The 15,368-nt window shown below is 46.8% G+C and overlaps 1 protein-coding gene across 1 annotated transcript in view; it reads right to left on the bottom strand.

Moving 5' to 3' along the window:
• The window catches only part of Syt4 (Synaptotagmin 4), a 32,148-nt gene that overhangs the window by 13,072 nt on the left and 3,708 nt on the right, over positions 1 to 15,368 (bottom strand). Inside the window, exons 2-3 of the mRNA XM_075680415.1 lie at positions 10,873 to 11,151; positions 9,890 to 10,095 (exon numbers count right to left, since the gene is read on the bottom strand). Coding sequence (XP_075536530.1) covers positions 9,890 to 10,095; positions 10,873 to 11,151 — 485 coding nt within the window. The remainder of the gene's footprint in view (positions 1 to 9,889; positions 10,096 to 10,872; positions 11,152 to 15,368) is intronic.

The raw sequence follows: 15,368 nt of genomic DNA on the forward strand, positions 1-15,368 counted from the left end.
CTCCGACACGCCAACAGCTCGCCAGTAGCGATTGCATATGAGCCTGGCTGCAATTCGTTGCACTCTTTCTAATTAGGCAATATTTTGTTTTGTCTCTGGATCCCCAGGGCTGAAGCATATACGACTCGAGGTCTGTCTAATCTGATATAAGCTGCAAGATTCGCTTTTTGGGGTGCTCTTGAACGTTTACGGCGAAGCCCCCAAAATGTACAAAAAGTGCTTGTACAAATACTTTCAATATGATCCTTCCAGCTCACATGTTCTGTTAGCGTTACAACGAGGTAATTATAGGCAGAGACATTATTTAGCACAGTACAGCCAATAGAATAGGGAAAGTGTAAGACTGACTGACGGTTACTTATATCCATCACGCAGCAAAGCTTTTATTAGTGTTTAGAGTCATTCCCCACTCTTCACATCAGCTGAGAACGCAACTAAGGTTATTCCTGAGTCTAATTTGACCCCTTTCTGATTCGACAACTGTATACAATACACAATCATCCGCGAGAAGTTTCATTTTCCCGTCAGGCTCAATGTCACTTGCAATGTCATTGGTATAAACTAAAAACAAAATCGGCCCCGGGGTACACCTTATGTGACAGGAAGCGTCCCGGAAAAACAATTGTCAACTTCGAGGTACTGGCCACGGTCCTCAAGGTAGGCTCTAATGAAATCTAACAACCACAAGTACAACAATATAAATCTACAAGTTTAATATTTATTCCCGTTGCGCGAAGCTTTGAAACAAGCTTATAGTGAGGCACTTTATCAAAGGCCTAGGCGAAGTCTAATGTATTTCATCTATCTGCTTCCTGTTATCGATTGCTACTGCAAAGTCATGATATGTGGTAATGAGCTGGGTGACGGTCGACATGTCTTCCCTAAAACCATGTCGAGCCTCAGACAGCAAGCAGTTGTGCTCTACGTATTTCTTTAGATGCTGCAGATCACGTGCTCCCACATTTTGCAGCAGCTTGAGATCAATGAAATGGGGCGGTAGCTTGGAACGTTTAAACGTTGATTAAACTTTTGTATAGGCACAATTCAAGAAATTCTCCAGTCAAATGGAACGGCACACTTGAATAATGATGCATGAAGTGTACCACCCAAATACTGGGAAACCCATTCCGCGTAAGGCCGATTACCTTTTTTTTCTTTCAAATTTAAGGCTAATTTCTGAATGCCCTCCTGGGGGATAGTAAGATTCCTCACTGGCAAGCCAACTCGAACGGATTGGATGACGTCATGTGCGTCTTTAGGTGCGTACACTGACTGAAAGTGCTTGTTCAATACATTTTCAACAGGTTTCGGATGACTGACGAGTGTGCAATCAACCTCTGGTGAAATAGACCGCGAATGTCCTGCTCTCGAAAACCTAACAAACTTGCCAGGAGCTTCCCTCAAAGAAACTGACTAAAGTATAAGAAAAAAGAAAAGGTTGTCTTTAGCTTTCTTAATTTTCCACCGCAGCCCATTTCTTAACATGTTAAACCTTGGTTCAGCACATGAACTTGAAGGTCGCAACCGTTTTAATTTTCCCTTCGTTTGGATGGCTTCTCCTCGTGGCCCAAGGACTACGTTTATTTTTCTTTGTTTTATTCAGAACGAACCTAGTGAATCATTCTACACGTATATTATTACAGCTAGACCAAAGCATATTAACACACACACACACACACACACACACACACACACACACACACACACACACACACACACATATATATATATATATATATATATATATATATATATATATATATATATATATATATATCATCATCATCATCAGCCTGGTTACGCCCACTGCAGGGCAAAGGCCTCTCCCATACTTCTCCAACAACCCATATATATATATATATATAGAATATATATATATATATATATATATATATATGTTCAGGATACAGAACAAAAAGCGCTTGCGCTAAATTTTTTCGTAAGAGTAAATTTCAGCCATCTCTGATGCTGGACATACTGTTATCGAAGGCGGCCAGCCAATATCAATGTGCACGTACGAATGAAACGCCTTGCGAGTTCAGCCCCTGGTCTCAATGCCACACTAAGGACAGCTAATGGAAAATATTATCCTTGCCCGCTTGGAGTGGTACCTGGAGCACTACAACATGTTCCCAAATTGCATGGTTGGTTTTCGTCGAGATCGCTCATCAGTAGACAGTGTTGTTTATCTCGCTACGTATGTCCAGCATCAAAAGTCATGCAAAAGATTATCCGCAGCTTTGTTCTTCGATGTCAAGGGGGCATACGATAACGTATCTCACGTGGCTATCCTCGATGCTGTTGAGATGGTTGGCTAGGTGGTCGAGTTTTTCAATGGATTTCTCATTACCTTTCTATGAGATCGTTCTTTGTTTGTACCGCCCCGGTCAAACCGCACGACACTATACCTACCGAGGTGTTCCTCAAGGCGGTGTACTAATCCCCACCCTATTCAACCTCACCCTCATTGGTCTCGTTGAACATCTGCCAGCACCGATCAAGATATCAATGTACGCAGACGACATATGTATATGGACTTCAGGTGTGACACGTCCTCAGATGGGTGCAAGAATTCAAAAAGCTGCTGCTCTGACAGCTGTGCATACATCCGCAACCAATGTCTTGAAATCTCGTCAGACAAATGTGCACTGATGGCATTCACTCGTAAACCAATGGCACCCTACGCCATCTCAATAAATGGCCAGATAATTTCTTATGAGAAGACTCACAGATTTCTTGGCATAATCATTGACAGATATCTCTCATGGAGCCCGCACGTGACCTACTTGAAACAGTGTCTGACAGCAATCTCCCAGCTTTTCAAGTTTCTGGGCGGAAAGAATTGGGGAATGTCAGTTCATGCAATGTTGGAATTATACAGGTCTCTTTTTCTGGGCTTCCTGAGATACAGTTTGCCCGTACTGACCAACACTTGCCAGACAAATCCTCATGCTCTACAGGCTATACAAGCTCAGGCTCCCAGTGTTTGTCTTGGTTTGCCAAAATGCACATCGACAGTGGCGACTATTGCAATCGCCCGGGACCCACCCATGCAAACACACATTGCAGTGAAAGTGTTGAGAGTGCACATTAGGCATTTTGCCCGTGCCCGTTCCCACCATCTGGCAACACTACCGTCAGAAAGGCCGCAGGCTTCATTTTGTACTACGATTTCGGATTATTACACCCGCCTTCCATCAGGCTTCACAGCCGCAATTAAGCCATCGATTCCTCCATGACGTTTGGTTCGACCTGCAGTGCACCTCACCGTGCCAGGAATCAGGAAAAAATCTGAGCTGTCATCACCTGCTCTTAAACAACTAACTCTGCTCTTTTTCCACGAGAGGTACGCCGACTACATACATATTTATACTGATGGATCGGCAACTCCCCAGTGTTCCACTGCAGCCGTGGTTTTCGCAGCAGAAGCCATCACCATCAGTTTCAAGACGTGTCACCCAACGACAGCTACGGATGCGGAACTTGAAGCTCTTCGCGCTGCACTTCGTCTTGTTAGCCAAGAACAACCTCGAAGATGGTCAATACTTAGTGACTAGAAGGCAGCGCTGCAGTCTTTACTATCAGCCCTGCAGCGTGGACCACACGAACAACTAGTATTCGAGGTTAGAGAATTAATTCATACCTTGACTGAGAAAGGACACCACGTGACATTTCAGTGGCTTCCAAGTCACTGCGGGGTCATAGGGAACGAACAAACCGATAACGCTGCTCGGTTTGCTCTTCAAGGCGACGAAGAGGAGCCGATACCGTTATCAAGGACAGGTGCCGCTAGAAAACTTCGAATGCTCACCTGTGATACCACGTTCTCCTTGTGAAACGCAGGAAGTTTCCAAAACAACCAGCTGCACAACCTAGACTCCTCTCTACGCCTTTGCATTCCAGCTGGCCTCTGCCGTCGCGAAGCTACCCTGCTTTGTCGAATATGGCTAGGGGTGGCCTTCACCAAGTCCTTTGCATTCCGAATCGGATGGGCCGACGACGCCTCGTGTGATGACTGTGGTAGCGAGGGGACTCTTCAACACCTTCTCTGTGACTGTCCTCGCTACAATTTACAGAGGCGATCGCTCGAAATCGCGATAGCGTGATTTGACCAAAGACGTCTAAGAGGGAAACTTATTTTAGAATGCCGAAATCACAAACCACCGCAGCGGAGGGCGACGAGGGCACTGTTGCACTTTTTAAGGGCAACAGAATTGGACAAACGGCTGTAGCCTGAACAGAGGCTTATAGTGCTGCAAGTGCTACTGTGCCGTGTGGTTACGGCATACGGTGACAGTATTTGACTGTGATTGTATGTCTATGCTCCTTTCTTTCTTTATCTCTACTTTGATATCATTTTACCTCCCCCTCCCCTCTCTCCCCAGCGTAGGGTAGCAAACCGGATCTACTCATCTGGTCAACCTCCCTGCCTTTACCCTTTCTATTGTCTCTCTCACTCTCTACGAAAAGCTTCAGGAGCGGAACAGGGTAGGTGAAGCGTAGGGCGGTAATTCCTCAGACAGCTAGTCTTGTGCTGTGTGCATTTATCAAGAGGCATTGGCGGATCCCGCTCCTCCCCCGCACCTCCCCCTCGCCCCCAAGACGTGCCAGCACTTCAGCGCTGATAATAGTGAGTGTGCGTTGAGACGCCCCCTACTCTCCCCTCCCCCTTTTCCCTTTCACTGGCTGCCCTGGATCCGCCCCTGGCAAGAGATGACCTTGACAACTTTTTTTCATATCCCTTCGCATCGCTTCAATGTGGTAGACAGGGTACGAGGGCAAACTTCAGCTCATAAATACTCAGAGCACAATACACGCTCGCTTAGCTGTCGGATGAAGAGTGCAGAAAACCAAGCGCGAAACATGACGTAAAAAAAGCGGTTCATTTGCGCGCTGCCCTCCATACAGCCACATGACACATAGGTGCGTAGCTCAAGAATTTAGAGGATGAACATCGAGTTGTTTCTCTCTCTCTCTCTCTCTCTCTCTCTCTCTCTCTCTCTCTCTCTCTCTCTCTCTCTCTCTCTCTCTCTCTCTCTCTCTCTCTCTCTCTTTCATCCAAGGTGACGCCACGGCATTCCACTCTTCATTGCAAATAAATCGTTGAGTCGTCGACCCGTCGCCCTTCAGGATGGCATCGATCAGTAGTTTATGAAATCCATCGAAACTTAAGCGTAATCGTCGGCACAATATAGCCGTGTGTTATCGACCCGAACATCATCGACCGTTCACTGCGCAAACATGATCGAACTCTTTGCAAATTTAAAGACGAAAATGAACTCACCATTATCAGTCAGTGGACGAGCAAGCGAACCGGCCCTTGAATAAGTGAGCGATCTTACGTGTGGACCTCACAGTAGCTGATGGTTGCGGTGTTGCAACAGGCGGGGCCAGCCTTGCGTGCTTGGCCGGTAAATTGTCCTACCTGAGTTTCTCTTGCGTTGCTACGCGGCTGTTTCACCAAACGTCGATCGAATCAGTGTCTCGGAGGATGGCAATCAAAAGGAACTTCTTTTTCTATCACTATGGGCAAGGACTGGGCGAGTATTCCAAGTTCCGAATACGAATAGAAGATTACAGACTAACTATTCGTATTCATATTTGAAAAGGAACTATGCAATATTTTCGAATATTTGAAACTGAATAATATTTCGCAACAACCGCCTTGTTACTGTTCTTCGTCTCCTAAACAAAGTATCGCAAATTGTCAGAAGTGAGATAACGACAAAAGTTATCGAAACAATATAGAAAGAGAATGGGTTATGCAGTAATGCAAGCTCTGTCTGCCTGCATGTTAATCTGTGATTTTTGCTTCTATCCTGTCATTTAGCGTTTCTGGATGTCTAGTCAGGCAGCAGTTTTATTTTCGATGCTACAACCAGTGATAGTTTCCTTGCGACGGGCCCTTTTAGATGTTTCCACGGCACACAAGTCCTTCAGCAGCTTAATTATTTTTTTCTTTTTTATGCCGCAACCTTTGATCTATTTCCAGCAACCATTTATTCAGCGCATCTTTTTTTTTTGGAAAGCCTGTCATACAGCAGCATGCATTCTCGAAAAGTTGGTTTGAAACCAGGCTCGAAAGATGTGTAGATACTATTTGTGCAGCTCATTTAATGGCAATTAGTTGCCTTATGCTTAAAAGTGATCCTTTGTCCCTGATAGCTGCCTTTTTTGCACCACAAAGTACAGGCATGGTATCTAATTTTACCGAAATAAATATTCCTGCTGTAAATATATGCGTCTGTGCTTGACAATTCGATATTCAATAATTGCTATTCGTATACGATTTGCATTCGAAAATGTTTATATACGACCGCGTCTACTATGGTCTCTTCAAGGAGCACTACGGCCTGGAAGCTTACGCGGGGAAGATCTTTCTTCTGCAGTCTGCGAAGCAAAGTCATACTTTCCGCATCGAACTACGAGCCCATCCAGACGGAAGTACTTCACACCGCTTATCTCACCACATCAAGCGCAAAGCAAGGAAGCAGATCATTCCCTCTTAAATGATCAAGCCTCGAAACTTCAATCTCTCGAAACGGGTTTCGAGCGCTATATAGGAGAGTAGTGTCTTTGCGAGTAAGTCATTTGATAACACAGGGCAACTGAATAAGAAATGCCTACTCGTTGATAAAAATAGCTGTAGAGTGTAGACTGCTTTCTTCTATTTAGGGCCATTGAGTTACATTCTACAGAAAATGTGTTCACTTACATATGCAGCTGAGTTCTTGAAGCAGGGTACTGAGCTCACAACTGTCAATGAAAACCTGGAGCATGTTAACTGTTTCAAGACCTGTACAGAGCACTCGATCCATGACCGAGTCTGAGCATGAGTGCGTTCTTATGAAGCTGTCTACTGGATTAGTTTGTAGTGTCAAATATCTGTTGATTCGTGAAGAGGTGCTAGATGGATAATGAAGCAAGCAATGAACGTTCGAATAAAAAACAGAGTCTAATCACATGTCGTAGGCTATACATTCAACACGTTATCAAGGGACGTGATGCAAAATGCAAGTAAAAAAACCGTTTAGCGATTCGATTACCATGAGGAGACAGGGACAGGGCGAAAGGCGACGTTACAATTGCTACTAAGTACAGCGGGGCGTGGCACTTCTGGAGGCGCTGGACGTTTGTGCGCATGCGCAATTTAAAGCGGGGGCGAGAGGGAAAATGTGGGGGCTTTTGCTCCTTAAATATATGACTTTGCCTAGGCACTACGGAGGAGGTTTCCCAGCGCGTGTAGTATGCGTTTGTCCGTAGGCGTGCCGGCATTGAGGAGTGGGGTCGAGTTTGTTAACGCTCGGATGTTGGCTGCCGGTGCGGTGAAATAGGTGAAGCAGCGGGCACTGACGGCCAATTTGGTGACCGCTGTGTCGGACAGACTGTTCCCGTGGTAACAGTTGGGACCGTAGTAGAGGTCGGGCCGCATATATTGAAAATATAGATGGCAGAACGCCTTAGCAACCGCAGTTGAACGCAAGTGGCTGAAAGGCCGCCGGCCGGCGACGCTCGACGCCCTTGCAAACGCTATGAGAATACGTCACGCTACCCTAACGCCTCTTACGCTAACCTAACCTAACCCAACGTTAACCTAACCTAACGTGGCCGAGACGCAAAGAAAAAAATCCGCATGGCGTAACAGCTGTAATATTACGCAGCGCCACCCTAACGCCTTTTACGCTAACCTAACCTAACCTAAAGTAGCCTAAACCTAAGCTAACCTAACCTAACGTGGGCGACACGCAAAGCCAATAACCCTCACAGCGTGGAATCAAGCAGTGGCGTTCAACCGCGGTTGCTAAGCCGCTCTGCGTTTACTTCACTCAAAGGGAACCACTGAGAAATGCTCCTGAAAAGTCGCGGACAGCAGCATATAAAAAACCTGCCAAGAGCGAAGGGTATTGCACCAGGAGAGCAGGCAGGCCCTATACTACGGCCCCCTACTGCCCCCTCCCCAAAAAAAATCACTAATGTTTTTTTTTTAAGTAAAGAATGATGGGTGTAACGTTAAGCGATAAGAAAAGAGCAGATTGGGTGAGGGAACAAACGCGAGTTAATGACATCTTAGTTGAAATCAAGAAAAAGAAATGGGGCATGGGCAGGACATGTAATGAGGAGGGAAGACAACCGATGGTCATTAAGGGTTACGGACTGGATTCCAAGGGAAGGGAAGCTTAGCAGGGGGCGGCATAAAGTTAGGTGGGCGGATGAGATTAAGAAGTTTGCAAGGACAACATGGCCACAATTAGTACATGACCGGGGTAGTTGGAGAAGTATGGGAGAGGCCTTTGCCCTGCAGTGGGCGTAACCAGGCTGATGATGATGATGAGCGCCGTAAGGGGCAAGAAAGGTTTAATCCGGCATGAATGACTCAGCACCAACCCCGCAGGCGCGAGAAAGTCTGTCCGACCTGCCTTCAGACACAGCGATCACCAAATGGGACGTCCGTGCCTACTGCTTTACCGCGCGGGCAGCCAGCGTCGGAGCGTAAACAAACTCGACCTCATTCCGCAATGCGGGCACGCCTAGGGGACAAACGCATACAACACGAGCAAAGAAACTTCTCCTGCGTGTTGCCTAGGTATCTATAAACGTTGGTGCCTAGGCAAAGTCAGATATTCCTGGAGCAAAAGCCCCCAGATTTTCTCTCTCGCACCCACCCTTACTCGCGCGTGCGCAGAAACGTCAGTCGCCTCCGAAAGTGCCACGCCCCGCTGTTTTTACTAGCAATTGTAAAACTGCGAGTGAAAGTGTCGATAATTGAGTAACGAAGTGAGTAAATGCTTCAGTGACCCTGTAAGTAGCTGAATTGATGAGTGACAGGTAGTCAGTGCACAAATGATTCCATCAATAAGTGGTCGCGACGCGTGTGAGAAAAGGAGAGAGAGGTAAGAAACGGTTGGCAGGGAAGCTAACCGGGCGTTTGTCCCGTTTGCTATTCTACACTATAAGCGAAAAAGTAAACAGGGGATGAAAAGAAGAAGAGGAGAGCAGTACCTGCGCAGACACACGAAAGTGCCCATCGCCTCCATACGAACGATCGTAGAGACCTGTAGAGTCAAAGAACTGAAGCAACGCTCTCGTCGCTTTCTACGCGAGCGACGCACAAGAACCTTCAGCGCCAAAAACGGTGTCTATGTTGATCCGGTTTTCGATATGCGTACGTAGCTTCCTGCATCCAGCATGTAGCGTGGCGCACGTCAGATCAACACACGAGTGGCATAACACGTTTCACCTACATTCCCCGAGTGCCGCACAGCCGGCCACATAACAGCAACAGTGCCACCTAACATAGCGGTGGCGAGCCGAGTGCGCGAAGCGTCCACGGGGCGGCGTCCTATGATGGTTTAACGCTGCCCGGAGAGAGAGAGGCTCTGGACGTCGGAGAGAGCAGAAAAAATGCACGAGGCGTTCATTTTCTCTTCGCACGAGTGAAAAGGCGAGCGGATGAGTGATCGAGTGAGTGAGCACGTGAATGAGGCAAAGTGTGATTGTGCGAGTGAGTGATCCTGTTGTGAGTTTGTGAGTGGAAGGACGAGAGTCAGTCAGTCGTCTAAAGGACAGGCATACCACTGAATGAATAAGTGAAGGAACAGTGAATCGGCGAGAGAGAAAGCGAATGCGAAAAAAAGGAAAGGAATAGGAAAATCAACCAAATGAACGCCCTGTTTGCTATCCTACGCGAGAGAAAATGGTAAGGGAGGTGGGGGGAATGAAGGCACCCAAGAGAGAGAACGCTGCGGGCACGCAAGGTGCGACGCATGACTATGCCTAGACCAATCAGGCATAGGTTAGGCATCAATCATGGCAAGCGGTTGAGTTAGGTTAGGCTAATGGTTAGGCGGGCAAATGAGTGAGCAACGAATGAGCAACGGACGAAGCATACCTCTTTCTCCTTGGTGTCGGCGACGTCTTCCGCTGCCGGCGGGCTGACGTCCTTCTTGTCCCCGTCTGCATGCGCCCTGGCTGTCGAAGCGACAACTGAGGCGCCGGTAGTCGAGGCTGCCGCCGCGGCCGGCACCACGGCGCGCACTTCCTTGGTCGCCGACTCGCATATCGAGCGCGCCGTCTCCGTCGGGGGCGTCAGACCACCTGCAACGCACCGATATACAGCGCCAGTGATTGACAGCTCGTTGGCGTAAAGCTGGCCGTCAGCATGCCAGAATGACTGTGCGCTATAGGGTCGAAGTCGCGAAGATGCTCCGCGCCCGACTTCGTTGCGCTACTTTTCGTTCAGCATGCGCCATATCTCTCGGAAGAACTCGATGATGAATTAGTTGATGCATTTACACTACGTGAAGGAGGAAGCGCCAAGAAAGACTCTCGGGTATTATTCCATCTCTCTCACGGGCGTTTGCTTCGCGTTATAGCTCTTTCATGGAAACAACATTTTCCGTGCGCTCTTCAACCAAAACAGTACAGGCCGGCTGAAGATGACGAGTAATGCATTGCTTTCGAAAATAATTATTGACGGTAAAACACATGTGAAGACAAGAATAGTTTTCCTCAAGGCAAAAAAAAAAAAAAAAGGCCTTGCTATCTGGCACTAACATAGAAAGAAAGGGGAGTGGAGAGGCGGTAAATCTAGGCATGGTTACTTCTTTGCCATAGCTAGCAGTTGAGCTGCTACGAACTCGAGCGATCGATTCTGTAGACTAAACGGGTCGGTCGCCCCAGCCTCTCTGACATCATGGAACCCCTGTCGTCAGGCAGTTAAGTGTTCACATACGAAACAACCACGTCGATTGGAGATACCAGCTTCGTAGCCCTCCACCGCCCTGCGCAAGCAAGCAACATTACGAACACAAACTGCTTGTAGCTGACGCGCGGCTGTATCACCGCATCTCTCGGCACTGCGCATGTACACACCTTGACTGGAGGGCGACTTGTGTCCTCCGCCACCTAGCGGAGACTTGCTTCCCCCCGTCGGACTGGGCGACTTCTTGAGGATGGGGCCGGCCGGCCCACTGCTGGGCGACCGCACGGCCGACGACTTCTTCAGGGGCAGGTTCTTGTCCGGGTGTCGGCGCTGCGAGGGACCCTTGGCCTGCGCCACCCCACGGCGCCGGTAGCAGGCGCACGAGACGGCGGCCAGAGCGACCACGAGCACCAGGCTGCCCACCCCGATGCCCACCAGGGCGGGGCTCGCTGCGACAAGGCAAGATTGACTCGTCAAAGAGAACTGCCCCGTCGGGAAACATCGCCTTCAGGCGACAATTTATTCTACCCATACAAAATGTAGTTTCACCACACTTCTTGCAACTTCAGACGGAGAGGGAGAGATAAGAAAGAGAGAAGGCGGTAACGTCAACTAGAAACGCGTCTGGTGCAGTGGCGCATCAACGGGGAAAAGAAGGGGTGGGGGTCTGGGGGTGGTAACTTTTAACATATATGCTGAGGTATGCTATACTCTCTTCCTTTTAAAAACCACCATGACGTCATGCCAACAAGTTCATCTCCCCCACCCCCACCCTTTTTTTTTTTTTCAGAAGGAGATATTCTGGGTGCTCTAGTGGTCTGTTTGGCTACCCTACGATGGCGAAGGGGAGGTGCAAGTAAATACAAATAGAGAGAGAGAAGAGGAAGGCGGTGAATGTTTGCACGTGCGCGCTCTGCGGTGCGTAATCACAGGCGTTCTCAAAAGCACAAAAGTCCCTTCCACTGTCATCTTCAAAATCATTAAAAACTGGAGCTGAACAGGTTTAAGAATTTTTAATTTTTCATTGATTTTGCCAAGTTTACAAAATATGGACTCTATGAGTGAAACAGGAGCGTCCGATATGAGAACATCAACTATTTCATGTCCAGCAAATTTAGATGTAATCCATCCAGCCACTTGAAAAATATGCCTGATGCAAAACATTGCCAGAAACAATGAAAGACTTGGAACGTGAACCTGCTACCCAACAACATATTGGCGCCGGAAGCGAGCACCCCAGCCCGTCTTTCTTTCAAATCTTTTCACCAAAACACTTTGCATATATTATTCAAATCTGCAGCAAAGGTCTAATCTGAAGTGACTCAAGATGAAGCTGTACGGAACACCACACCTAGGACATTATTTTCGTCAGTGCTTTTGCCTTTGATGCACTATCTTGGCTGGCACTTTTGTGCACACGCCTGAAGGGGATATGAAAAGGAAACATCCAACTTGCCTCCAAGAAGCAAACGCACAGGACCGCATAAAAGTTATCAGTAAGACTAAAAGCTGCTTGCCACATATTGAGATGTGAGATTTAGAATTGGAATTGTCGCTTAAAAACTACTTCGGTGTTTCCTCCAATTTCGCTATCGACTGTATAGCGTAGACAGGGAAGAAGGTGTGCAAACGCCTCGCGCTGCAACAACAGCTGGCACGGATAGCCGTGTGGAAGCCGAAACGCCATTACACACCAAGGAAATATGCAAGAACTGATAAACGTTTATTTATCAGATTCGGAGCCCGGACCGCACCTAACCCCGCTGCCAGATCACCCAGGGCGGCGAAAACAACAAAAGCACGTGCATGGCCATGGCAAGTACATTTGCGCATAAAAGCAATTAAGTGTTGCTTGACTGTCATTTCATTAGTATAGTACTAGTGCAGTAATTATACATCATATTAATTAAGCATGTGTGACTGTTTTGGTGAACAATCCACAAAGGAAAGGAAGAAAGGGGGGGAGGGGGGGGGCTGGAACTCGCTCCAGCCTATTGCCAACGTTACTATGGGCTTTGCGTTAGGCTTCCCGCACTTAAATCGATATACAGAATTACGAAGCTCACCGCAGCACGAAATTGTGCTTTGTGCTTTGTGGGAATAAAAACGGTGCCTATAGTACCGGCGCCAACGTTTCGAAAAAAAGTTTTCGTCGTCAAGGCTCAACGACTTCATACGCCTCCAACTTTCTGTACATTGCAAGTCTCTGCGAACCTTTTACATTTTGCTGACCTTTAAATGCGCATACATAATGCATCCACAGACTGTTAATGCTGAAGGGACAACTGCCCGTTCTAAAGGATACATTGTTGCGCCAAAAAAAGACTTGGGAAGGAAGAGTACGAAACGACTCAATCAGCGCTCAATCTGTCGTTTCGTTCTCTTCCTTCCCAAGTTATTTTCCTTTTTTGGCACAACAATGTATCCTTTAGATCCAAACCAACTCGCCCAGCAACAAGTTCTACTCAATTGCCCGTTCATATACGATGGCTTTCAATGTGTCTTTTTAACAACGAATCAGTCGACGATAGTGACCTATGACAATTTTTAGTTCTCTGCACAGAGCTGTGAAACTCCAATTTCTTGAAAACAGAAAGAAAGAAAGAAAGAAAGAAAGAAAGAAAGAAAGAAAGAAAGAAAGAAAGAAAGAAAGAAAGAAAGAAAGAAAGAAAGAAAGAAAGAAAGAAAGAAAGAAAGCTACTCTGCATTCACCGTATTTTTAGCTTAGAAACGCGATATCCCTTACAAAGGGCTTCCAGTAATCTCAATGCGGTGGATATTCAGCGATGCCGTGGATTTCAAAAAAGTGTTACATTCCCGATTGTGGATCTCTTCCGAGTAAGAAAAGAAAAAAGCATTGATGCGTCCCACCAAGCTGGACAAAAAAACATTATATATATATATGCTGAAACGACACGAGGCACAATCTAATCCCTCGCGCTCCCGCACAGCTTTCCGGCGTAAACTTAATGGAATATGGCAGCGCCGTTCTTACGTAACACTGAACAGCGTGTGCGTCTCTCAGAATGATGAGAACAAAGATTTGAATAGAAAAAAAAGCTTTCAAGAGCGATAGCAAGGGTCTGTCGCACGCGAGTTATATATATATATATATATATATATATATATATATAAACGCTATAATACGGGAGAGAAAAGTAGACGCAACAAATTCGAGGAACGTTACACTGACAGGATATAGTGGCTGAGACTGCAAGCACATTATGGGGATAAATATTAAGCGACTATAGGCAGAGCGACCGAATTCAGCAGAATATTCCATTCGCTCTGTGTTCCTCTCTCTCTCTCTCTCTCTCTCTCTCTCTCTCTCTCTCTCTCTCTAGCGTGCGCACAGTGTTCTCATGGTGTTTTCGAGTGATCGCTTTGCTTGTCTTAAGGCTGAATTATGAACAACGAGGCGACGCTTACAGTGTCGACGATGAGGCTGGTCTGCAGCATACGAAATGAGGTGCAGCTATACGTTAAGGCCTAAGAAAAAAATAATAATAAAGCCTGATGGCCGTTATCATTAGGGTTGTGAAATGCTTATAATAGATCCTCCCTATGTGGACACCTCATGCATGACTGAAGCCTGTAGTACCACGTTAACATCTTGCTGTTCTCGGCGCAGCTCGTGTGGTGTCTACGGAATACAGAACCTTTGGGGAAGTAGTATTTTTCTCAGTTTGTTTTTTGTTCGCGCATTATTAAAGGTTCGTTACGACTAAGTGTACAAAAGATTTGTTTGCGCATTATTAAAGGTTCCTCGCGACTAAGTGTGCGCGAGAACAACCGGAGCGGGTCTCGAGTGAGTAAATGGTTTATCACAGGAAGTGGAAAGGGAGGGGAGATTGTGGGGAAGGAAGGGAGGGAGACCATCGCGGTCTGTACTCTTTAAATGTGTACAGTGTCAGGAGATGCTGGCGCCGTAAGCGATGCCATGTACTTCTTTTTACGTTATATGAATACATAAGAAAACAATAAGCCTGATTATAGTTCACCTATCACATGCGCGCACCAATTTCAAGGGGCGATAGCATAATGCGGCAGAGACCAAAATAAAGATTAAGTCTTGCGCCGCGGCTAGTTGGAATAGTATAATTGAACTACAGCGCCGCCCAGATAAAATTGACAGGCAACTAAAATACGAATACGCATCGCGATTAAACAAAAATGAAGGTCACCGAAAAAAAAAGTAAAGGCTGAGACATTACTTAGAAACACCTAAACGTAAAGTCGCATCACATAAAGGGACAACCGTTAAGATTTAGTAGTTCCCCTTTTCTGGATGCACATACAGATCAAGAACCGGTGTTTTTTTTTTTTTCCTTTCTTTTCCGATGTATTCCTGCTTTTCAAAAGGACTGCCACCCAAAGACAGACATGTGAATTATAGGGTTTTACGTGTCAAAACAACGATTTGATTATGAGGCACGCCGTAGCGGGGGACTCCGGATTCATTCTGACCAACGGGAAACCTTTAACGTGCCTCCAATGCACAGGAAACGGGAGTTCTTGCATTTCGCCCCCACCGAAATGCGGCCGCCGAGGCCGGTATTGGATCGCGCAACCTCATGTTTCGCAGCGCAACGCCATAACCGCTAAGCAACCGCAGCGGGTAAAGATAGACATACCCTGCCACACAGTTTGTATAAAGTAACTCACC

This window comes from Dermacentor variabilis, chromosome 2, assembly GCF_050947875.1.
Source record: "Dermacentor variabilis isolate Ectoservices chromosome 2, ASM5094787v1, whole genome shotgun sequence".
Classification (NCBI taxonomy): Eukaryota; Metazoa; Arthropoda; class Arachnida; order Ixodida; family Ixodidae; genus Dermacentor; species Dermacentor variabilis.